At 54.3% G+C, this 25,201-nt stretch overlaps 1 protein-coding gene across 1 annotated transcript in view; it reads right to left on the bottom strand.

Moving 5' to 3' along the window:
* Positions 1 to 24,331, bottom strand: part of Apcdd1 (APC down-regulated 1) — a 28,293-nt gene extending 3,962 nt beyond the window's left edge. The window contains exons 1-3 of the mRNA XM_021265255.2: positions 24,100 to 24,331; positions 14,094 to 14,277; positions 10,903 to 11,428 (exon numbers count right to left, since the gene is read on the bottom strand). Of these exons, the coding sequence (XP_021120914.1) occupies positions 10,903 to 11,428; positions 14,094 to 14,277; positions 24,100 to 24,148 (759 nt within the window). The 5' untranslated portion in view covers positions 24,149 to 24,331. The remainder of the gene's footprint in view (positions 1 to 10,902; positions 11,429 to 14,093; positions 14,278 to 24,099) is intronic.
* Positions 24,332 to 25,201: the final 870 nt, after the last annotated feature.

Below are 25,201 nucleotides of genomic sequence, written 5' to 3'. Positions count from 1 at the left end.
GGCACCCCGGAGGACAGCGACTGTCAGGTGACTGGGGTAGGTATTGGCGAGGGTGTGGAGAGATTGGAACCCTGTGTCCTGCTGGGGTAAGGAACAGGACACAGCCACTATATGTATGGTTTGCTGACCCCTCAAAGAGCTCAGCACAGAACTGCCATGTGATCCAGGTGTGCATCCAAAAGCAGAAAGCAGGGATGCAGACAGGCACATGAGCACATGAGCACGCTGGTCCTGGCAGCCAGAAGGAAGTGTCCTGAGTCCTGTCCACAAGCAGCTGGGGAAGTACCACAGTGTGGCCCAAGAGCAAAGAGGTCCTTGGCCCAGGCTTCGGCCCAGGTGAATGCACCCTGGGGACGGAGCACTAGGTGAGCCAAGCCATTGCAGGATGCGCACTGTCTGATCCCACCGGCAGGCAGTGAAATTCAGACAGGAAGTGGCGCAGTGGCTCCCAGGGGCTGGGGTGAGCAGCGCTGGGGGAGCTGGTGCTCTCAGGGCGGAGCTCCCGTCTGCGAGACGATGGGTTCTGGAGGCTGCACAATGGGAATGTAACTGATAGACAGCACTGAACTGCACCCCGAACGTGGGCAGGATGGCAAACTTCATGCTGCTTTCCTGCAACTGCAATTTCTAATTAAAAAATCATAAGGCATGTTAGAGAAAAAGAAAGGGCAGCCTCCTACGGCTACGGGTGAGGGCTGTGCAGCAATGGCAGGGACCCGGGCCAGGATGGGATGGGGAGGTGGGTGCACAGCACAGCCTCAGGGCTCTTCTCAAGACTCCTGCCTCCTCCAGCTGTGCAGAAAGCCCAAGTGTGGTTGTCGGGAGAGCCGGGTCCCGAATGCGGGGCCCACCCTGCGCTGCTGGACTCCAGTCCCGGCCCCTGCCTCATCCCGAGCAGGGAGTGTCTCTTGTCTGCTCCCATGGCTGGTGCCAGCACAGGGGCTCACAGTACACTACCCACTGGGACCACACAGCCAGCACGAACCTGCTTGGCCAGCCCGGCGTGGCCTCAGCCCTGGGCGCAGGCTGGCGGCCGTCACCCCGGCGGGCATGTGTTACCTGGAGCCGGAAGTCTCAACACCAGGCACAAGTGGGTGTGGCACAAGGTGAGGAGCTTGGAGCTGTGATTTCTGAGAAGGAAAAGTTCTTTCACCCATGGGGCTCATGGCTCATAGAGGACGATCTCAGATGGATGCTGTGGGCAGCAGAGGCCAAGTCCACGCGGGCCTGAGGCTTCCCACGGGGCCTGAGCCTGTGGTCGGCAGGGAGTGGGCATCAGTCAGCTATGGTGAGGGCCGGCGAGGGAGATCACGGGTCCTTGGCCCAGCAGGTCCTGAGGGCCACAGCTCAGCTCCAGACTCACAGCTGCCAGCCTGGGGCAACCTGTCCACTTCTCTTGTTTCCTCTTCCTCCTTCACGTGGCCTCCATCATCACAGGGACTGTGTGAAGCCACCAGACAGGAATGGGGGCAGGTGGCTGGGTGCCCACCAGGTCTGCAGGCCCCAGAAAGGGCCCCTTCGGGTGTGCCCCACCCAAGAGACACACATCAGGCCACCAAGTCAGGAACTGAGGACAGCGAGGAGCCTGGACTCAGCCGCTAGGCCACAATGTGTGCGGCGGAGGTCCCAGACTCTTGAAACCTCATGGTCCAACTGGTCAGGCAACTCGATGCCTGTGCCAGGCCCAGCAAGGGACCCACCGTCTCCACCAAAGCCTCCCTGGCACCCAGCTTCCAGCCCGCACAGTCTGAGGAGACAAATCACCGGGACTTCACAGACAGGGGCTCTTGTGCTGGCACCAAGGCTGAGCAGCACCCAGTCCTGGCCAAGTGCCGTGGCCAGCGTGGCCTGCAAGGGCAGAGAAGCGCCCAGAGCCTGTGCTCTGGCAGGTGACAGGCGTGGAGCCACAGGTCCCGAGTCACCCGAGGGGAGCCGAATGCCGCCCTTCTGCAGGTCCTGCTCATACCCTCCACCCTCTGCCTGCCTTTGTGCCCTGGCCTGGCCCCGCCTGGGCCTGCGACCTGAGTCTGGGGGCTCCAAAACATCAGCTGGCCCAACTCAGTACCCACGTGAGCATCAATCCCAGGAAAGCTTGGTTTTCCTCAAACACCAGTGTCCACTCAGGAAAAGCTCAGAAAGCTGCTTGGACGGGAAGCAAGCAACCTCAGTTCTTGCAGGCGATGCCTGGGATAGTGTTGCAGATCAAGTGCTCCCCGAGGAATGTCCCCCTGCCCCGCTGACATCAGCACCAGGGAGCCCCACCCACCCGGCTAGCTGTCTGCCCAAATCTGACCACACTAAGGACCTCACGGGGTGCAATCTACAGAGCCTGTCTTCAGGGGTTGGTGTATTTCATCAGCACGGTCTTTAGGGTCCATGCACCTGCAGCAGATGCCAGGGCTTCCTTTAAGGCTGAATCGCACTCCATTGTATGCACACATAGCTCCTCCTATCTATCCAGCTGTCTGTGGACAGGCGCTTGCACTGTTTCTGCTGTGACCAGGGTGTAGGAATACCTACTTGAGTATCTGCTTCAGTCTTCTGGGGTATAATTCCAGAAGTAGAAAGCTGAATCATGTGGTCAATGTATGAGTAATTTTTGAGGAACATCCTGCTGTTTGCTGTAGTGGATGCACCATTTCTACCAACCAAGTACAGGGTCCCAGCTCTCCCACATCCCCACCAACACTTGTTATTTTCATCTTTTCTCATAAGCCATCCTGATGGGGGACTTGGCATCCACTGTGTTTTTCTAAATTTACATTTTCCTAAGGACTTGTGACATGGATCACCTTTCTGTGTGCTTATTGACCATCTGCGTATCTTTTTGCATTTTTCAATTTTGTCATTGTTGTTGACTAAGTTACTTTCTGAGACAACTCTTTACCATTAAGAAACCAAAGATAAAATAAACAAGAGAGGTCCTTTCGGCTTGTTTGCAGATACTGTCAGCAGGGGGCTGTTTTAGACAGTTTGTAAGAAGATTGTTCCATGTTTTGTAGACATGAAGTTTAACAATTTTCCATAAATTCTTACAATCCTTGGCTTGAACAGAAATTTTAAGAGACCTGCAGGTACAACTCCAGGGAAGCAGAGTAAAGCCTGTATACTGTATTGACTCTACAGCTTCTCTGTCCTAATGTGCTTTTCTTATAGCCTTTCAAGAGTGCTAAATGGGCAGAGAAGTGCATATGGACTTCTTAAACGTGCAAAATGATTTGGACTAGGAAATACCATGTGCTTTGTGAAATTGCTCTTTTGATTCTTTGGGCCACATTTGGATGCCTGGTTCTCATCTGAGAATGGGCCTCTCCTAGGCTTACTGATGTGGCTTCCACACCAGTCCACTTCCCTGATCTCAGAAAGGACCATTGAATGTCAGAGTCTCTGTGCCCAGATCTGAAGGTTAAAGGCAGAGGGACTACAATGTGCTTCCTCTTTGCCATGTGGAGAAGCTTTAGTTCAGGGGTCAGGAATTGTAGCTCAGTGATGGAGGCAGACCACTAGCCCACCATGTGAGTGGCCCCGGATTCACTCACCAGCACCGCATGCGCGCACACACACACACCCCTGCAACTCAAAGGAGAGAGGAGAAAAGGGATCCCTAGTAATCTCCAAAAGAAAATCAGACTGATTCTAAAAATGAAAACCAAATCTTATACTTCTGAAGTGAGCAGCACGGCTGGCAAGGAGTGGAGTTTGCCTCCTCTGCGCCCCAATTCCTGCCGGGCTCCCTGGCGCCCAGTTCAACATAGCAGTTTGCCCATCAGGACATTGCTGCTGAGGGCCACGGGATCCCCGCCTGGGCTGCCCAGCCTCTGAGACAGGGTTCCTTGTCTAGTTAAGACCAACAAGGTGAAGAGGAACTTGGCTCCGATGACTACAAACCACAAGTGGACTCAGGACCCCAATCGGGGCCCAGGACTTGCCAAGTGCTACCCTGGACCCTTGGCTCTTGGGCCAAGGCCCTGCAAGAACAGACCCCCCAACCCCCTCCAGGGCTCCAGCCTGGGACGACTTCCGGGCCGATGACGGATGGCCTCTCCAGCTCTCTCCGTTTCCTGCCAGTATTTATTTCTGTAGTGCTGGTGCCTCAACATCTGCTGATCGTGTCCACTTGTTTCCGTCGTCTTTCCAGAATGGAAGGAATGCCCAAGAGGCTTGCTGCACACAGAGCGGCTGCAGAGGCAGGCTGGGGGCAGCACATGCCTGCGCAGGCAGTTTCCTAGGAGGAAAGTTTGGTTTGGGAAGAAAAGAGAACAGAGAATGGGAACTTCCTTTCCTAGGTTTTGCTCCAGGGGATCAAAGGAGTCACAGTCAGAAAAGAGCCTGTGGTGGCTGGTAGCTGGTGGCCCGAGTCCAAGCCTCATCTGCGTCTGCACCCTCTGTGTGGTGGGTCTCCTCCTGCTGCAGACCCTCCCAGGCCTCTCAGTGCCTCCCTGCTCTGAGACCAGGGCTGGACAGTCCCCTCTCTCATCTGTGACCTCAGCTGCAATGAGGCTCCTGAGGGGGCAGGCTGCCGGGACGGAGTTGTGGAGGGCGCTGTCGGAGCGGGAGAGGAGGTGGTGTCTACCCACCGGAGGGGACCTCCTGTGGGATCTGTTACCTTGGGCTCATTCTGATCACCGTCAGGATGACTCTACCATCAGAGGATGTGGAGTGACCGCTGTGGCCTCCAAGGTTATGTCCCCAGAATGCCGCAGGTACAGACATGGGTGGTGGGAGGCATCCGTCTACCCTGTTGCAGTGGACCGAATGTCTGTGGCCACTGGAAACGCCTATGCTGAAATCCTAACCCCAGCACAAGGGTCCTGGGAGGTGATTAGGTCAGGAGGGTGGAGACCCAAGAAGAGATCAGAGCCTTTAAAAAGGAGGGGTGCTCTCCCGCTGTCTTCCTGCTACACGAGACGGAATGAGGAGAAGGCGGAGAAGGCCGTGTACTCCCTGGAAGAGCGCCACCCCCGACCACGTGTGCTGGCAGCCTCTACCCTGAATTCCAACCTCCAGGGCCCGAGGCGTAAATGTCTGCTGCTCCGAAGCCCAGCAGGGTGCTCATCTGCGCATCCCATGCCACCGAGACACCTGCAGTCCAGCTCTGCTCCCGGAAGAGGGGCAGCCAATGCACAGAAGCCCAGGTGCACTTGGTCACCCTCGAAGGCGGTGGTGCAGGAGCCTCAGAGAAGGTCACAGGGACCCTGCAGAGTGACCCAAAGCCTCCTGCAACCATCCAGGAAGGGGCCTGGGCCAGCAGGATGAGAGCAGAAGGGCGAAAGGGAGACTGGTGCTTTCTGGCTGCTGTGGTTTGAATGCGTCCTCTAGAAGTTCGTGTGTTAGAAACCCAGTCCCCAAATCCACATGTCAACGGCAGGTCAAGGAGGGACCTTCGGGAGGGCATCAGCGCTGGACAAAGTCATGGAGCAGGCCCTGCGGTGCAGTCAGTGCTTCCTAAGGAGAGGAAGAGGGACCCCCACCAGTACACTTCCTGCCTCAGCCTGGCTGCTCTCTGCCACGCTAGGATGCAGCAAGGAGGCCTCACCAGATGCTGATGCCATGCTCTTGGGCTTCAGCCTCCAGAAGCCTGAGCTCAGCAAACCTCTACTAATTATAAATTTCCAGCCTCAGAGATTTTGTTATAGCAACAGAAAACAGCCTGAGGCCCTGGGTTTGTCACCGCCTACTGGAGACTTCGGGAAGCAAAGGTCAACAGAATACTGTACCCTCGGGGGAAGCAGGGGCACTTGTGGCCAAAGGAGTGACTTGGCAGTTCTGCAAGCACTGTGCCAAGAAACTTAGAGCCTGGGAAGTGGGGCTCTCAAGGCCTCCCTGCTCTCACAAACAGCAGTGACCCCATCTGCACTCCACAATGTCTGCACCGCATGCACCAAGCTCAACGGTCAGGTGAGAAGGACCTCGCAGCACCTTCTTCTGCAGAAAGCTTTACAATTGTTGTCGGCATGAATTTTGCATTTATTTTCACTTGACTGCTTCTTCAACTCCTAGAAATTGTCTTCCATTTAAACTGAAGCTAATTTTAAAAATTAAATTAGATCTGCAGTGAATCCAAGGACCCTTCTTTCTGCCCTGCTGCTTGCAATAGGGAAGGGAGGCTGCTTTCCAGATGGCCAGGTTCCCACCTGGTGGGGTTTCCTTCTGCCCCTCCCGCCCAATCTTGCCTTTTAAGGGATGAAATGTTTACCACTTGCATCATTCCTGTCAACACATCTTACTTGTGTGTCTGCTACTTCCTTAAATCAAGCAACCTGCAGGGGAAAACGCAGGTCTGGATCTGGATCTGCAACAAAAGTGCCTGCCAGCGTGGTGCACACAGCAGGTGTGGGACCCCTCCCCAGCCTAGGCCCACAGACATCCACGAGAGCAACACTTTTAGAGTCAGAGCCAGGCACTGACCCTGCAGCCAGCTCTCCTTTCACACAAGGTGCAGCACTGACTGTCTCGGTGGACACCTGGACACTGGGTCTCTTTGGCCTTCCACTCTACCATCTCTTCCATCACCCACCACCTCTGCAGGAAGAGGAAGGATAAGCACTGGGCTCACTCCCCACCTCGCTGACCAAGGACACATTCGGACCTGCCACACAGCCTGTCCCTTGCAGCAGAGCCACCCAATCCAAAGTCCTTCTGATGTCACTGATATCGAGAAGTCCTCAGCTCCCTCATATTTTTTATGTACACTCAGCCATCTGTATCCGTGTGTTTTGCATCTGAAGATTTAACCAATTGAGGATCAAAAATATTGGGGAAAAAGCCATGTCCGAGCTGAACACGTGCAGACACTGCTCCTGGTCATTATTCCCTACCCTGTACAGCAGGACAATCCTCCACGTGGCGGAGGCGTTGCAGCGGGTGTGCTGTCACCCAGCATGGCTTCGAGTACATGGGAGGACGTGTGCAGGTCCCACACAAACTGCAGTTTTACAGAAAGGACGTGAGCACCCACAGACTTTGGTTCCTGCAGGCCCTAGCATCATCCTGTGGACACGGAGGGATGACCTAGCAGGACCAGAGCTGCAGCTTCCGGTGCACGGGAGTGCCCCATCTCTGCAGGGCTGGGTCCTGGGGAGCTGCAGGTTTGCTGGGACAGTGGATTTAGGATGTGCATCCTGGGGAACGCTGGCTGGCTTCCAGACAACCCCTTTCATTTACAACCCTTCGGCTGAATCAGAGCAGGATTTTGGAGGAATACCAATTCCATTTGCTTGTAGGTTGGATCCTGAGGCTTTAGTCATCTGAAGATCATGGAGATCATTTGCTGTCATTACCATTCGATTCTGCCACCATGAAGAATGAACGTGACCCCTCACCCTTCCACCGCAGGGCTCTGGCGATTCCAGGCAGAGCTTGCGGCTGCCTGAGGTGAAGTTCCACTTGGGAAAAACATCTTCTTTCAGCTGCCTTGATTTCTGTTAATGGAAGTGGCCAATTTCCTCTGAAAGAACTCCCCCATACCTGATTCTCTGCAAACATAATTTGTTTGCCAAAGGACTTGGAACCTCATGGCAAAGCAGCATAAAGCTTAGAAAAACACGCTGACCTGAAGTTTCTATTTTTACATGGTATCCTGTTTCCACAGGGGCCGAGGCTAGTGGTTTCAAACTCAATTTAGCATTTAAACTAATTTTCAGCCAGGTCTCTGTGGACCAGCAATTAGGGAGGCGCAGAGTTCAGAGGAGGAGGCCCCGCCCTCCGGGCAGCCCTGCGATCTCTGGAGATGTTCTCTGCGCTGCTTCCCACCCTGTGTCCGGGCCACAGCCAGTGCGGGAGACCTGGTGCGCAGGGCCTGTGGGCACATGCCAGTCTGTGAAGACTCCACAGCAAGTCCACGTGCCCTCCCCAGAGCTGTCCCGGGGAAGAACCTAAAGCTTCCTGAGGACTCCTCAGCACAGCGCGGGCCAGGAGGTACACGGTGAGGGCCAACAGGAGAAGAGTGGCCCTCTCAGCTCGGGGCCACGTGCCCCCGCAGGGCCCAGCTGCTCTGCCTGCAGCCAGGGGCGCCAAGTGCGGAGGCCAGGCCCTGTGTGCAGTGGCTGTTCTTCGGCTAAACTTTCATGTTATGTGGTGACATGGTTTAGGTGCTGTGAAATCATGTGACAGACCTTGGAAGGTACGAGGGTGATGCTTTGGGCCTGCCGCAGCCCCCTCAGAGGGACCACGAGAAGCCGAGCCCTTCAGACACACAGGCCCCTTCCCCTTCTCCCTTCGCATTGGGTCACACACGCGAGACCAGGCACTGGTGCTATTCAACCGGGGTTCACCTGCTCTTTATTGGGTGTGACCCTGGGAGCACCCAGGTTCCTTGTTTCCGGAATCAGGGCTTCGGGCCTGGGGTTTCCTAAGAGTCCGGTACATGTTCCCACAACTGCCTTACACGAGCAGGGAGGGCGAGTGGGAGGAAACGTTCCACAGCTCGGCCTCCTACGGCACTCTGACCCCCATGTTCCCAGGCCCCTGGCACGGCACCCTCTGCCCGGCAGGGCTTCGCACTCCAGCCAGGGCAGCCGGGTTGCCCGATGCCATTCCATGGTCCTCCTTGCATTTCTACCCTGTCACAGGAAGAACACACGAAGGCTCCTTGAGGTTAAGAAGCTACCAGTGACACAGCTAATGACAGCAGAACTGGATCCCAGGACTGGCTCCCTTTCCAAAGCCCATATGCTGGCCAATTTATGCAGATGATGGTAAAAGGAAATTAAAGGATAGACACACAGACAGACGGCTTGGGGTGGGGTGCAACTGTGGGGTAGAGCACTTGCCCAGGGGGCTCGAAGCCCTGGGTTTGATCCCCAGTACTGAGAACAAAATAGCCTCACATTTTTTGCTCCTATACTAATTTAAAGGTCCTCCTCATGACTGCCATCCTCAATTCCCAGGCCCAGGGTTCAGACATGCTTTCAAGACACTTTGCTCCAGGAGCCGTGCATGCCTGGCACTCCCAACAGATGGGCGGAGGAGTGAGGAACTGGCCACCAGGAGGGTCCCCATCCCAGATGGACAGCGTGGGGCGCCGGCTCAGCAGCGCCACTGTGACCTGCGCGGCATCAGAGAGCCGGGGGCTGGAGAAGCAGCAGTGCACTGGGGTGCAGGGGCTGGCAGGAAAAGGTGGTCCGAATTAATTAACCCTTGTTTGCTTCAGTGCTGAAGGGCTCCATGGCCCCAGGAGATGCACCTGACCCTGGGCGGGGCACAGGAAGACCAGGTGGGGCCAGGCTCACCTTGACTGCTGCGCTGTCACCAGGGACTCCGCCCGAGGGACACGGGAGGGCACGCAGCCTGCCAGCAGGTCTGGTCTCCAGGAGGCTGCGGGTGATGGGTGGCAGGGGCTCTTGGCTAAGGAGAAGTTACTGGGTAGCTTGTGACTCCTTTTACTCACGACAGCCACACCTCCAACCCCAGGGCCCGGGGAAGGTGCCAGACTACGTGCGGGGCTGCCACAGGAGGCTATGACATCGGGTCCCCTCCCACCACCGCCAGCGTGATTCCAAGAGGCGCTGCCCAGCTGAGGCTCAGTGCTGGCTCTGGATGCTGCTCTGGGTTGCAAAGTCCCCAGATTGCATCTGGAAGCCCACGCACGACTCATCCATTCCCCCAGAGACCCAGGGCCAGAGCCAGGACCACATCCTTGCCTAGGTAGGTTCTCCTGTGATGCTGGGCAGCACTTCAGGCTTCTTCCCTCACCTGCCACTTGAGGAGGACATCGGGGACCCAGGCTGGGGCACAGGCACTGGGCACCAGAGCCTGCCCCCGCCTGCCAAAGGCACCTGTGTCTCTTGGTGCACCTGCCGCATCCAAGGCAAGAACAGGGACCTGGCTTCCCCTCTAGGAAGAACCCCAGGGTGGCAGCGAGAATCCTCCCAGCACCAGGGCAGCCAGGCAGGGAGCACTGGGCCCAGGACACGGCCCTGAGCTGGACGAGACCTGCCCCGAGGAAACAGGCTCAAGTGGGCTCCCTCAGCATATTGACCCCTTTATAACGAAGGCCATTGTCATCCATGCGCTCACAGTAACAGATAATAAAGGTAAACTGAGCAGTCTTTGGAGAGGAAGCTCTCAGAGATATCTGGACAGGCTGAGTGAGCTCAAAGGACTACTAAGAAAACAGAGTTTTAAAAGAATGAATAGACAGCAAACAAAACTCAACCAGGGCTCTGCAGTGAGTGTTGGGAGCCCGCACCAAGCCAGGCAATGGCGGGGTATGGGGGTGCTCGCCCCCAGGCTGGGTCTGTCTGCTCCCCCAGGCCAAGGTCGCCAGCTTCTGAGGTGGACACGGGGAGTTCCGCCCTGGCCCCATGTGGAACATGGGGAAGGAAAGGCCGTGCTACAGTGTAGCACTCAGGTGAAGAGTATGATCAGGTCTGAGACTTTTCCTGGGTCCGGGGTCCAGGTCCACCCTCGACCTCACATGTCACTTAAGAGAGTGGAAAGAACCGGGGCCAACAGAGAGATGTGGGTTCGAGGGTGGGCGGTGAAACCTGCGCACTGCCGGACAATGGGGACTCAAGCCTGGGACCCTGGCCGCCACCTCTGCCCAAGGGCATCCTGCTGCCGACTATCTCGGGAGGTGCTGGGTCCCTGTGGGATCCACAGCCCCACGGTACATGCTTCCCCTTCCTCCACGGCGAGGGAGGCGCTACCTACCCCTGGCGTCTGGTGTGTCTTCCAAGTGTGGCCCTGATGACCACGTCCCTTCACACCCTTTCAGGAGTCTGCCGCGTCCCTAGGATGTCAGAGCTGCAGGGTTCTCCAGGACCTGAGGTCCCGGTCACCAAGCACACAGGTGCGGAGCCTCCCCTCAGCCCTGGCAGCCCCCCTGGCCTCTTCCTTCTCCCCTCACAGGTCCCTTCAGACCTCCACCACAGGCCCAGGGCATGGGCCAAGCTCACTCACCTGGGCACTCTGCAGGGGCGGCTGGTAGCTGGACGGCCGGTAGAACCTCCTCTGGCTGGCATCTGTGTGGATGTCACCAAGGAACAGCTCCTCCACGAGGTGGTCCAGGCGGTGCAGGTAGTGCTTCTCCACACGGAGCAGCTGCAGCTCATGCATGGCGAAGCGCAGGGCCTGGGTACACTCGAAGCCGCCCTCGGCCCGCCACAGGTCATAGGCCGTATCCTGCACCCAGGGGCCCCTGGCCACAAAGCCAGGACATGTGCGGTTCACCAGCTGGCTGAGCTGCTCGGCCACCGTGTCCGTGTGGCAAATGACCTGAACACCGTGCAGCTGGTAGTCGGCCTCGGTGCCCCCTCGGATGATCCAGGAGGCCTGGCGCAGGCGGATCTTGCCCCGGACGATGAGCGTGTAGGTGGGGTCCGTGCAGCGGTTGCTGCCATAGTAGAACTGGTAGGCCTTGAAGGTGTTGTTGGGGTAGAACCGGTAGGACCTCGTGATGAACTCTGGCCCAGACCGCACTTCACAGCTGGAGGACACAGGAGGAGAGGCCCCTGTGAGCTCGGAGTGTACGCGGGAGAGTTGAGGGGGCGAAACTCCTAGGAGCTATGTGGGACTCGAACCTGCATTCTGCAGTAGGGCAAACTGAGGCACAGGTTAGGAACATGCCCAGGGTCATACAAGCAGTGAGGATCAAACCCGAACCCAAACCCAGGCAGCCAGTTCCATGACTGTCCCTGATCACAGTGCTGTCCCCAGCCACAGAGGTGGCCCCGCTTCACTGAGAACTTCTGTTTTTCTGGACACGGAAGAGGGTCTGGCTAGCCCATTCCAGGAGCTCTGAGCTGACTCTAGGAGAATGTGCGTGTTTAGCCCCTCCCCCAAAGAGGCAGGCAGGAGACAGCCACTGTGCCCTCGTGGCAAAGAGCAATCTACTCTCTCATTAATTCAAATTGAGTTTTACCTCTGGAAAAAGAGGTGGCTGGGTGGAGGCAAAGCTGATGGAACAAGAGCGACAGGGGTCCCTGAGGTTCGTGCTGGTGGACAGTGAGCAAAGGTTCTTTGGGGCTGCATAGGGCGGGTGCTGGGCCTATACTGGAAACACTCAGACCCAGGTTTCCAGGGCAGAATGGCTCGGGGCTGTCTCCCACTGCTGTGGTGTCATCAGTTCCTGTGTTCCTAGCTCCGCCCCCAGCAGGGGAGAGAAGGGACCCCCAAGTCACGGGCCAAGGGGTTTGCAGCCCCATCAGACCCTGCTCCCGGGCCTGTCCGCAGCCCAGCTCTCTGGGGCTGGACTTCTAATTGCTCCTGTCCATGCCTGACTGGGTGCTGGGCTGGGCTCAAATCTCAAACTCAAGGGCTTCTCAGAGAATGGCTAGCATTTCCACTGTGCGGCCAGCAGGCTGGTGAGACAGCCAAGGCGGGCAGTCTGTCCTGGGACACAGGGCAGGCAGCACCCTGAGCATCGGTCGCTGGAGCCACAGGCGTGGCAAGAGAGGAGAGGCTCAGGTGACAAGTGGCCGTGGTCTGCAGGGTCTGGGTGGGAAAGGCCCTGCTTTTTATTTTTAAGCTTCTGCTCTGGCCACAGTGCTTGTCAGGCGCCGCCACTCGGGCCACCCACAGCTCTGCCATCAGGCGCCCCAAGTGTGCGGCCAGCAGCTGTCATTCCCAGACCACTTTTCCTCCCACCCTCGGGCCGTGCTGCAGCCAGAGGTCCCCAGTTAGTGATTTCAACACTGCCGTTACACGAAGCGCTCTAGCTACTTCCTGCCTCTCTTCAGTTAGGAAACCTGTGAGCTGAGTGTGCTGCACACATCTGTAGTATGGTGTCAACTACTCAGGAGGCTGAGGCAGGAGGATCGCTTGAGCCCAGGAGTTCAACGCCAGCCTGGGGCAACTGTCTCAGAAAAAAAAAAAAGAAAAGAACTAAAACTAAAAAAGAAGGGAGAGGGAGACTGTTCTCTTCCTCCAGGGCTGCTCTCCCAGGTTCTCTGCGCCCCAGCTGGCCACAGGACTGTGCTGGGGGGCTCTCCAGTGCAGCCTGGCTCCTGCTCACTCTGTATCCAGCTGGACTTGCTAGCTTCTCCCACAGGAAGTTCTTCCCATAGTCTCTAAAGACTCCTGGCTCCAGGGCCCCTCTCTGCTAGACTTTCTGGAGCTCACTCTTACCCTAAAGGCTGGCTCCCGGATTCTCGCACGTCTCGCCCCTCCACCCCTCATAACGCAGCCTTGTATATTCATTTGTGAACTCCCTGCAGATAGGAGCCACTCTGGTCTACGCACGAAATAGAGAGGAGCCGCACAGAGCAGGCACCGAGCAGATCATCATTCTAAAGTTATGACTTCACATGAAGATTTTTATGCAAATAATTTATCATGAAGTTATTCTGAGAGCCTTTTACTTTCTTTTTTTTTTTGGTACCGGAGATCGAACTTGGGTCCTTGCACTTGCGCAGCAGGCGGTGAAACCACTGAGCTAAATCCCCGGCCAATGAGAGGCTATTTTTAGGGAAAAAAAATCTGGGTCTTCATCATCTTTCTCCATATACATCTAATCTCTCCCCAAGGTACCTGGAGGCTGCTACCTGTATCCCAGCAATAGTGCTAGGGGAGAAGTGATCAGACCCCAAGTTAGTCTTGTTAATGCTCAACAATTTAATGGGTGTGGGGGGAAACACCACAAATCAGCCTCTAGGCTATTTTTAAAAGCTCTAATGACAGATAAGCCAGAGCTCAAACTGGGATAACTCTCAGCTCCACAGCATGGAAAAGAATCTAAGAACTTCGCCCTGGCTAGAGAGGCAGCTTTCAGCACACTCTCAGAGCCCTGAAGCTGTATATTAAATTACCAGAATATGGCTAGAATATTTAGACCATAAGAAGCTTGCAAGTCATGTTTCAGGGATGTGAAACACAGACGCTTAATTTCACTTGCTAATGGTTTCTTTTTATACACAAGTGGTCCCGGAGTTCAGTAAACAAGGGTCTATTCACTCCTGCCACTCGATTCACGGTGGCACAACACAATCTCTGCTCCGGGTGGGATTTCTACAGGGCTGAGCTGCTTCTCACCCAGCCCTAATTTCAAAGAGCAGCCTGGCTCTTTGTCAGCATTCAGACAGCACCTCAGTCATTCTCTCTGCACCCCAGAAGCCACAGAGGGGTCTTCGTCCCTCCCGCCCAGCCATGCTCACCCCGTGGACACCCAGTGGCCCTCGATGGCGGGCGGCATCTGCACAGTGATCCGTGCTCCGTTGTGGAGGTGCCTGAGCATGTGGTGGCACTGCGATTCCCTGAAGGCCCGCCAGGCGCTCTTCTCTAAGGACCGAGGGTGGGACCTGCTGTCGGGGTGCAGGAGGGCAGAACCCTCCCCCAGCCCTGCAAAAGAGAAGGGGACTTAGCCAGGAGGTCAAGAGACGCTGGCATGGCCTGGCCATCGCATGGGAGGCACCCTCCAGAGTGGGGTGTCCTGGTGAGACAGCAGGGTCCTGGGAGATGAGCAGCTAAGGAGCCCGGCTGCCCAAGGCCATCCAGCTTGTTCCCAACACAGCCAGCGAGCAAATCCACGTGTCTGTCAAACTGCAGGTCACAGAGGGGAGAGGAGTGGCCACCAAGGAGGAAGGGATGGGTTGAAGGGAGGCTGTGGCAGGAGTCAGCAGGAAGGCAGCCGTGCACCTGAGGCACCGAGTGGGAGGACCAGGGAGGCCAGCCACGGAGACCCTGGCGGGGAGCCCTGTGTGCACTGCTGAGGCTGGACCTGGGTGGACCCCAGGTCCACAGCGCGGAGGCCCAGGCTCCAGCAGGTGACGCTGACAGGGCGGGCCTCGGAGGGCTGAGCCCTAGGATGGCGTCAGGGCCGTGGTGGGGTGGGGCTGCCCTCAGAGGAAGTGAGGAATGCCCTCTTGCGGGGCTGGTTCCTTCTCAAAGGCGGCTGTGTGCAGGAGCAGCCTGGCCAGTCCAGCCTCTGGCTTCCCGCGAGCCCCTTCTCCCCTGTGCTCCCATCACTGTCCCACCCACAGTCATGTGGCACAACCAAAGCGTCTTCACCAGAGCCGGCAGGGTGCCGTGCGGGGTTCCAGCCTCCAAACCTGGGTTAAAGAATCCTTTTCTCTACAAAGCAACCAGCCTTGAGTATCGCGTCACAGTCACAGAAAACGGCACGATACTGCCGTCCGTGCGGCCGCGGTCGAAGGAGACTGAGCCAAGGGCTCTCCTCTCACAGGAAAATGACTTGACCTTTTCCTCAATTGTCTTCCATGGCCCACAGCTCACGCCACAAAGCTAGAGACAAACGAAACAAGCCATGGAAAGTTTCCAGTGGAAAGCAACTGTAAGAATATGGCATGTGTTTTATTTCCCAGGAGTAAAGCAATTCTGGCAACAAGTTTATCTCTAGCTCAAATGGTTTAGGTTGGCCAAAGTTTACCTCAAACTGTCACCAGCCTGACATTCTGAAAAAAGCCATGAAAACAAACAGAACTGTGACCAAACATCCGGCTCATCCCCTCTAAGATTCCACCTGCACGAACGAACACACAGATGGGTCTTTCTGAGGCACCTATTATGTACTCACCACTGTGCCAACAGAAAAGACACCAGTTAGAAAATGTGGACAAAACTATTCAAACTCATGCCAATTAAAATGCACCTATGAGCATGTTACTTATGAGGAGACAATTATCTGTTTTAACCAACAACTGCATAACTTCATAAAGAAATACGGTTGATGACATCATTTGAAAAGAAAAACTCAGCTTCGGAGTTACGGTGACTCATGGCAACAGATCATCCAGATGTCTGTGACATTCAGGTATTTGCCCTCATGAGGCCAAAACCTTAAGACTGAACCAATTTAAAATAAAGTCCTAGGCACAAGAAGTCGAAAGCCACAACAGCCCGTAATAGCGAAAGCTTGGAAACATCCCAAGTGGCCATTAACTAGAAACTGGATAAAGTAGATGTGGTTTTTTTATAAAATGGAGTACTACTCAGCCATAAAGAATGAGAAACTATTTCGCCGCCTGCTGCGCAAGTGCAAGGACCCAAGTTCGATCCCTGGTACCAAAAAAAAAAAAAAAAAAAAAGAATGAGAAATTAGACATTTATAGCTAAATGGATGCATACTGAGGCCATCCTCTTAAGTGAAATAAATAGGACACACATGTATAAATACCCAATAGTTTCTCTGGTGTGAGAAACTGAGAGTGTAATTAATGAAACACACAGGTGAAATCGCCTAATAACATATTTCTCGGATCGTGTTTCCATTGTGTGTCATATGACTGTATAGAAATTTTAATTAGGGAGAAGCTTGGCTTGCAGTCTGCTAACTGGAGTTTTTTTCCAGACCACTATTTGTTCAGTGTTGGTTTTGGGGATCTTTCTGAAACAAATCACATCCTCCCGTGTCTTGTTGGTGCTTGAGATGCTTTTTTAAGTTATATGGGAAAATGTTTAAGTGCTTTTCGGTTTTGTTTTGGCTGAGTTCTACTGTATTTGAATATTATTGTAGTTTTTTTCCCCTTGCATTGTTCTTCTTTGAATGGTTTTAGCTTTTGTATGTGTGTGTGTGTGTGTGTGTGTTTGATAATAAAGTTATTAAAAAAAAAAAGTCGAAAGCCCCCATGTGTGAACTCAGGTTTCCCTCCAGGACCATTAATCTTCATATGTCAACTTGACTGGATTAATGGATGCCTAACAGATTAATAAAGCATGATCCTGGGTGTGTCTGGTGGGTCATGGAGGCGTGGCCTTGGGTACTGTATCTGGTCCCCAGTCCCTTTCCCTCTGGTGCTGTCCTCCTGCTCTGCTCCCTGGCTACCACGAACTAGGCAGCTTTGCTCTACCATGCCCTTCTGCCATGATGTTCCTGCCTTGAAACAGCCAACCATGGACTGAATCCCCTGAAACTGTATGCCACATTAAACCTCCCCTCCTTTACACTGTGGGTGTCAGGTAGTATGTCCCAGGGACTGGAAAGCTGACTACTACACCCTCAGAGAAAAAAGCTGCTATGGGCATTATTCAACTAAACGAAAACTGGGAAAAGATTTTTGACACAAGATCTGTGTTGGGTTTGGAGTAAATGCGACCAACCTCCCATCAGCCACAGGTAGCCAAATCACTGAGGCTGGTCTGGGCGGGGACAAAGGAAACACTCAAAATGGGAAACGTCTGTGCAGTGATGTCATCACAAGGTATGGCTATGAAGCAAGGGCCTCCTGTCCAGAAGCCTCCATCTCCCCCGAGGGAGGGCACTGTCACTGGAGCGGGCTCCTGCATCCCCTTCCCAGTTGAGGTTGCCAGGATACAGGAGGAAGCAAGTGTGTGTGGATCACTCATCTTTTTCTCTCCAGACCCGCTGCTTACACAGCATTCTGATCAGCTCTTCATGAGAATGTGGCCCTGGGACCGTTTGGCAAGGGTCAGCTGGGAAGTCTGGCCAGATGAGGGCGAGCCACTCCCAAGCCCAGCACAGACACATCTACACGGCATCCTCTGACAAGTCTTTTTCTGTTAATCTGTTAATCCCCATTTGTCTGACACCCTGCTGGTCTCTCCCTTGGCTCTGAGCTCATGTAAGGGTGAGGGGCCTATTCATCATGCCTCTACCAGCCCTCCATGCCTCTAACCACCTCCTGAATGGTGACGGTGAGCAACGCTGAATGCAGGAGTGGAACGGACCACACCTCCAGTCCAGTGAGGCTGTGATGTGATCAATCAAATGCAGCTGGCTTAAAAAAGATTTTAATTCAAGTCCTGAGGCCTTGGGAGTCGGAGGAAGACTCCACTTGAAATACGACCCTAAGCCTTCAGTAAAGATGCAACATCTCACAGCCAAGCTGTGTCCTGAAACTCGATTTGTAGACTCCTGTGCACCCTGGACTGTTTCCCTAGAAAGATAATAGAAGCCAGAGTGCAGAGCATGTGGGTGAAGTCTGGGGCTAAGCTGCTTAGGTTTGAAACTGGATCTGCCACTTAAAGGATTTCACTGAATCAGAGACTGGGGCGATGGTTAAGATGCTTCATTACTTTACTGCCAGTGACAAACACTTGCCTTTCAACGATGACACAAGGCCTTAACAACAGTCCCGAGACGCCCATGAGTCATTCACAGCAGTTCTGAGCGCGCTGACATTTCTTTTCTCACTCAAGGAGACCTGGCGAGTTCTCCTGCCATGTCTGCATCTGTTTGCTCTAGGTGCATCTCAGCAGTGGAACACAAAAGTAGCACTGCCTCCTCCTCCTCCTCCTCCTCCCCAAGGAGCCAAGTGGAGGTGTGAGGGGGTGAGAAAGTGGGTGACTGCCGCTCTTCTTCCGTGGTCAATACTTGCTTTTCTAATGTCACAAGAACACTCCCCTCTGTCTCTTGCTGGTCTGATTTTTGCAGACTTTTCCCTTCAGGCCTGGGAGTGTAATTTATAAGCACATTGTGGAGAATGACCATGACTGCTCACTCAATTGCATCCTCTCTTGATTTTCAAAACTAGCCTCTTTGCAAATAAAGCCAAGATACACAGTGCAGGACAGTGCCTGCTGTTCTTACGAAAGCCCAGAGAGCCGGCGGGGCAGCAGGAGCATCCAGAGAGCTCGACAGCTGGCAGAGTTGACCCAGGGCAGGTGACTCAAGGCTCTCGCTCTAGAGCAGTGGTGGCAAACCCATGGCATGTGTGTTACTTGTTTTTAAGACAAAAGATGTTGATGTGCAAGTTGTTTTTTCTAAGCTAACACCTCAGTGATCAGGTTTAATTGCAGCACTGGCACGTGGCAGTAAGTAAGTGGGTTTGGGCTGCAGTTTGGATGCTCGCCTCTCAAAGGTTTGCCATCACTGCTCTAGGGAGACAATGTCTGTGCAAGGTAGAAAACGGGGTAGCCGTTTGTATTAGTGTGTCTTCCATGCTGTAACAAAGTCCCTCAGGCTGGGCAGGCTGTGTGTAAAAATAAGCTTACTCAGCTCCGTTTTGGAGGTCTCAGGGCCCCAGGGGCCAGGACTCATCCCACGGGATGGCACCACGAATCGGGTGGCACGCTGACACAGGAAGCTCAGAGAGCTGGGGCCAGGCCTGCTCTGCACGAACAAAGGCCGATGTCCCCAGGGACTTCACCAGCGGTCACTGTGGTGCGTACAGCCACACTGGGGACAACACGACCAACACAGGGTCCCAGAGGGAAACCATATCGGTGGCCCCATGTTTCTCCTCCAAGTACCCAGCACCCCAATTACTCTCAGGGAGAAAAAGGGAAGGGAAAGCAATGTTGCTATCAGCAAGTGGCCTCCAGGGTGCGCCTGGCTCCCATGATGTGGGACACATGCATGGCCTTGTGACTGCTGTGTCCAGTAGCGGACTGGAAAGGCCCGTGAAGCACCAACTCCAGACGGAGTGTGACAGCAGCACACTTCCACATGGACATTCATCCAAACTACCAGAAAGGCTCCGGCAGCCAGGCGCTAAGCTAGGCACAGTAGCCACAAACAGTGTCTCCCAGCTCCGCAAGTCTCAGTGGAGTGAGGAAGCCAGGCCTCACTAATGGGGCTGCTCCCACAACTGGAAGTGGTTAATCACAATGTCTGGTTGTTGAGACTTCTGAGTAAGGAGGCGATCCAACGACTTCCCTGTAACATAGCAGGCACAGGTGAATTAGTATGGCCAATGGGCAGTTTCTTTGGGGAGAACATGTCACAGAGAAGTTAGCGTGCAAAGAAGTGGTTCGCCTGTTGAAAAGGAATTAAGTCTTTGGACAGAGCGAACAGGTTCAAGTTCCTGAGTTTTCAATATCCTTTTAACCAGAATTATCTACACAGACATATTCCATGTTCTTCACCTGCCTATCTAGATTGGGAGGTCAAAAATTCCAACCCACTATACATGATACAATATCAAATCCGCTGGGATGGAAGCACACTTGGGACTGAACAAGTCTTTGATGAGGACAGTTTCAATATACGTGCTCTAACACTTGAAAAAACCCTACTTTAAAAGGTTAAACGAACATGATGTCAACATACAAACACTGGCTGGCTGTGTGGGAGTGGAGGGTTCTAAGTCAGTCTCTTTTCATTCATTCCGCAGGTATCTGTACTTTATATGACACGCCACTCCATCCCAAGAGTGAGGGAAGCTGTCTCAAGTCACAACTAGTGTGAGCTGTAAAATGCTGCTGATCAGACTGAACGCAGGTAATTACTTAGCCATGAAATTGTCCCTCGCAATTAAATAAGCAGTCACTGCTGTGAGTATGTGTTTGAAGCCGTGCCTGGTGGATAAACTCCAATGCAGTGCCCCACTTTGGGATAAAGGCTCATACATATGGCAGAGGGCAATGGATGCTAACACCGTTTAGGTCCTCATGTGTTCTAAGTTCTGCTTCTTATTCCCAGTCTTTTTTTTTTTTCTGTAATAAACAAAACCTTAAGAGAACTGCTCTTACCAGTCTGTACACTTTCACACTAGAAGTATTTTTCCTTTAAGAGATATAATAAAGTCAACATTTCAAATTTCTGGACAAGCTCTTTTTCTGTCACCTTCCAATGCCAAGGTCCCCAGGAGAGACACAGGCTGAAGCTGAGGCAGCAAGAGTTTGCAGGTTGAGTCTGCACCGTCGCACACGTGCATGCGCGAGTGTAGCATATATGTATGTGTGTGGTTTGAAAGTATGTGTGTGGTATATGTATGTGGTGTGTATGCGACAGTTATGTATGCAGTATATACTTGTGGTTGTGTGTGTGGTGTATGCTTGTGTGTGTGCGGTGTTTGTGGTACGTGTGTGCATGGTATATATGGATGCATACGTATGTGTGGCATGTGCATGATGTGTTTAAAGTGTGCGTGCAAGCGTGTCACATATGCTTGTGGTGTGTGTATGACGTGTGCTTATAGCATGTATACTGCATGTACATAATGCGTGTGTGGTGTGTGGGTTTGTGTTCGTGGGTGCAGGATGGCGCCCTGTCCTCCCAGCTCTCAGGCTCCACCCCGTTTCCCCGCACCCACCCCTGCATACTCTTCAGGAACCCTCAGGACTGCCCCTCCCAGTTGCCCGAGCCCTGGCAGGCAGAGATCCCTGGCAAGTGGCAGCCTCACCCAGGAGTCGCTGAGTGGACAGCAAGCTGGGTGAATGCAACCAGAAAACTCCCAGAGCCCAACACCCTGGTCACTTCAGGGTGACAACACACTCCCAGGCTAACCTTTAGTCCTATGCCTCCACCTTCCGGAATAATCCATCCCCAAATCGGAGAGCTCTAAGCAACGATCTGTACCAGACGATCTGACCCTGTAGGGGCTCCCCCAGGTCAGTCTCTGCTGCTGGGCCCAGGCGAAGGCTGCCTCCTGAGACCCGGCCTTGCGCCCTTGGCCTCCTGCCAACCATACCACCGATGCCTCATTTCCCAATTCCACTCTGAAACGCCGTACGCTTTACTCTGATTGATTATATCGAGGTGTCATTGTTGGGTCCCTCCACAGAACACGATTAGTCATATCGCCCACCTATATTTAGTTCTTTTCTCATCTAGGGGAAGAATGCACAGGCCCCCAGAGAACCCCTCGGCCACACTTCTGAAGCCAGCCCAGGGAGTTAAGCCGAGAATACAAACATCTGCTTCAGGCCTTGCCCCCTGCTGCGTAGAAATGAGTCATGTTCCTTTTCAAGATTTCATTTTCTTTTTATGACGACAAGGGAAAAAAAGGTGCAGAGAAGACAATGTTTTCTTGGTTACAAAAGCTGTCTTTGGTAAAGGGGTATCTCAAAAGATTTCTGCTTTGCCCCATTGCTATGTTTTCTCGAATTCTGTTGGTTAAGCATTCACTTGGTCTCTATGCAGTTTTTTAAAGTTTTGACAGAAAAAGCTTGAAGGAAAAGGAAGTGTTGAAAAAATCTCCACCTCTCCGAAAAGTCAATGAGTTCTACAAAAGTAAACAGTGCTTGAGAGAAGACAGCTCGCCGGGTGTCAGCTCCACGGTGTACCACCAGACACTTCCACCAGCAGAGGCTGCCGTCCCCGCGTCCCTGGGCACCTCCTCCGAGCCGTGTCCTGCAGCTGAGTGAGTTTTAGAATCTGGCATCTGAACGGCCCTGGCTTTTCATCCCAGCAAAGAAAACAATGATAATGGATATCTTCCAGCTGCATACCTTCATGACACTCAATAGGTTTTATTTGGATTAAGAAATGCAATTGCTTTTAGAATCCAAAGAGGAGGAAAGCAAAAGTGACATGTATACTTTAATGCCATCACATTTTGAACTTGGGTCTCGCACTACATTTACAGTTTTTAAAAAGAGCAAAAATAAACAACAAGGCTCCAGTCTTGCCAGAGTCTAATGTACGCACCAATAGGGTTTAGGGATAAGTTCTGGCTTGCAATGATTCAAACAGAAGTGGCCAAAAAGCCTAACAAAGCCTGGGTGTCACAGGGGTTCCTTCCTGGCGGCACTGCACACTTTTTAACCTTATTAACCTGCCTTGTTGGTGCAGCAAAGAATCTAACTGGTGTTGGAAACTAAATTTGTCAGTCTGTCACAGGCACATGTAGAATCACTGCTATTGCCTATGAGGGCACTACCACAGAATCCAAGGCTGGCCAATGCAAACGCCCACTTACCCGGAAAAACTCTTTAACCATTCTAAGATTTCAGACCATGTCTTTCAGAAGTAAAACTTGTATTGAAATAAGTGATCCAGCTTCCTCTGCTGCTGCAGAACTTATGAAGGCCCACAAAACCCTGGCTGTGAAGAAGGCACGCTCCCCAAACCATTCTCTTCAGTTAGGCTGATTAGAACCATTTTTGGTTAAAACCACTTCGATCCTGTAAAAATTGGGGTGAGGGGATATCCCATTTTTATGTTGCTTTATATGATCCTAGCTAATTATGACCAAAACATTATGACAAAACATCCTTAGACCCTGCCTGAACATCTTATAAAACGAACAACTCTTCCAAACTGTTTATCTCCAGCAGGTATCAACTCCAGGCAAAACTCCCTGCAGGACCTCAGTAGCTCTTTGGACAACTTTTGTTTTCGTAATTTAGCAAGCGCAGATGCATTTTGAAATTGCATCTCCTCGTGTAGTTTACCCATGTCCTCCAACTACACTTTGCAGACGTCCCTGTGCATCTTGCTCTCTCCATGCCCACACCGCCTGGCACCATGCTGCCGCTCACACACTAAGCTTGAAGGGCAACTTCCAGTTACTCCTGGTCTACTGCCCCCACCCCAGCACAGCAGGGTCAACTCCCCCAGCCCCACACAGCTACTACTGACTCCGGATGGCAAGCAGGGAGATCTTTAGCCACACCACACCAAAGATACACTTGGTTACGCTGGGGCTTTTGATACCTGTTGGCTCTCAGCATCCCAGCCAGAGCGGAGCAGGAGTATGATTGCAACCTTCAAAGAGGGAGGGAACACAGCATAGGACAGGGTCTGACAGCTCCTTCTGCAGCTCAACAGTGATTTTATGGCAAAAAATCCTGTTGATGCCCAATTTTCAAGTCATTTTTTATATATGAAAGTCTCCTGATCATCCTTTTTCTTCACAGAGATCACCACTTTTAAGAGGGACGAGTTCGCCTGTTTCATCTCTCTCCTGTCTTTCCTTTCCTGTGTGTGTGGCAGCTGCTGTTTGATCTGCTCATTGGCTCTGATTTGTTTCATGTTTCAGCCAAAGATTAAAACTGCTCTGTAACTCTAAGCAGATGGGCCCAGGAGTCCAACCCTATAATTATACCTTTCTCTCTCTGCACTGAGCTGCAAGTGTTCCGTCCGGACTTTTACAGTGCTGGGATGTCCCGCTAGGCACACCTCAGCAGGCAGGTCCGGCCCAACCGCGAAGTCACGGGCCTGGGGGCTGGGACCGCCCGCCCCCGCAGGGCTACAAAGAAAACTCTCCTGGCCGGGGCCCAACTCTGGGGTCCGGGCCCGATCCTCATTCCCGCTCCAGCTGCAGGTCTGCCGGCTGGGGCTCCCGGGAGGGGGAGCCGTGAAGGGACCCCAGGAGGTCGGGTGTCCAGCCCCGGGGTCAGCGCGGCGGACGGCTCGTCCCGGCGTGCTCAGCCCGGCCTGGGCGCTGCTCGGCGCCCGCACAAAGCCCTCGCTGTGCGCCGTGCGCTTTCCGGAGCGCGCCGGGCTTGGGGCCGGAGGTGGGCACGCCGGGCAGCGCCAAGCCAGCCGCCACCGCAGGACGCCCCGGAGGTACTCACCGCGCAGCAGCAGGGCCGCGAGCACGCTCCGCAGCAGCACCGCGCGCATCTCCGCCCGGCGCGCGGCCGCCGCCCGGCCCCCCAGCTCCTTCGCGGCCTCAGGCGGCCGCCCGGCGCCCCATGCCCGGCGCAGGGTTGCGGGGCGCGCGCCCCCTCGGCGGCCTCGGGCCCCGGTCCGCGCCCCGGCCCCGGTCCGCGCCCCACCGCGCTCGCCGCCTGGGCTGCAGTGTGGGACGCAGCCGCGCGGCCTCCGCATCTTCCCGGGCCGGGGCGGGGTCCTGGAGGGGCGTAGCGGGAACGGGCTCCGCCCCCGGGAAGGCGCCAGGAGGGAGCCGCCTGGCCCCGCCCCTCCTTGCTCTCCTCCCCCTCCCCTGCCCTCCCCTGCCCTCCCCTGCCCTCCCTCTCGTCCCTCTCCCAGCCCCCTTTGCCTGAGGCCCCTCCAGCAGGAGAAGGTGCCCTTCGCCTCTGCCCCATACCAGCCGCTCAGTGCGCGGCTTCCCAGGGCCTGGTGCGCTCTGAGCCTGGCGGTGCCTGCGGGAGCCCCTTCTCTGTCCGCCCTCTCCGCAGCCAGACTCCTCCGGGCTGGAGGGTCTCCCAGGGATCCTCCTCCTGCGAGCCGAGGACCGCGCCCCCTTCACTTCTCTCAGGGCAGGCGGAGGTCTGCAGCCGCGGGAGGGCAGCCGAGGGCCAGGCAGGCCGCCCCCCCAGCCCACTCCGCTCCAGGCTGGGGGCTCACCCGGGGCTGCCGGCGCAGAGCTGCGGCTTCGTCCCAGGAGCGTCCCGGACCGTGCCTCCCTCCCTCCCCTGAGTCTGAGCCGCTGCTGCCTCAGTCTGTCAGAGAGAAGCCTGCGACAAGCCAAGGACTGAGGACGGAGGAGGTCTGTTGACAGAAACTGAACGGTGTCAGGGCGACCATCACTAAATTAGCGGGACAGTTAGGTCATACATTACTTCGGTCGCTAGTTGATTTTGTTATTGAAATGCGAAACAAGAGGACCAAGAGGCCAGCTGAAATTTGGGATCATCTTGGTCGTCAAGTTATTTCATTTCTGTTTTTCCAACTGGCTTTACTGGTGTGGAATAAACATATTCAGAATGATGT

This window comes from Heterocephalus glaber, unplaced genomic scaffold (genome assembly GCF_053883595.1).
Source record: "Heterocephalus glaber isolate CG9 unplaced genomic scaffold, H.glaber_assembly_v1.0 deba00000331, whole genome shotgun sequence".
Classification (NCBI taxonomy): domain Eukaryota; kingdom Metazoa; phylum Chordata; class Mammalia; order Rodentia; family Bathyergidae; genus Heterocephalus; species Heterocephalus glaber.
The sequence above is the reverse complement of the archived record's forward strand: the minus strand, read 5'-3'. Positions and strand labels throughout refer to the sequence as shown.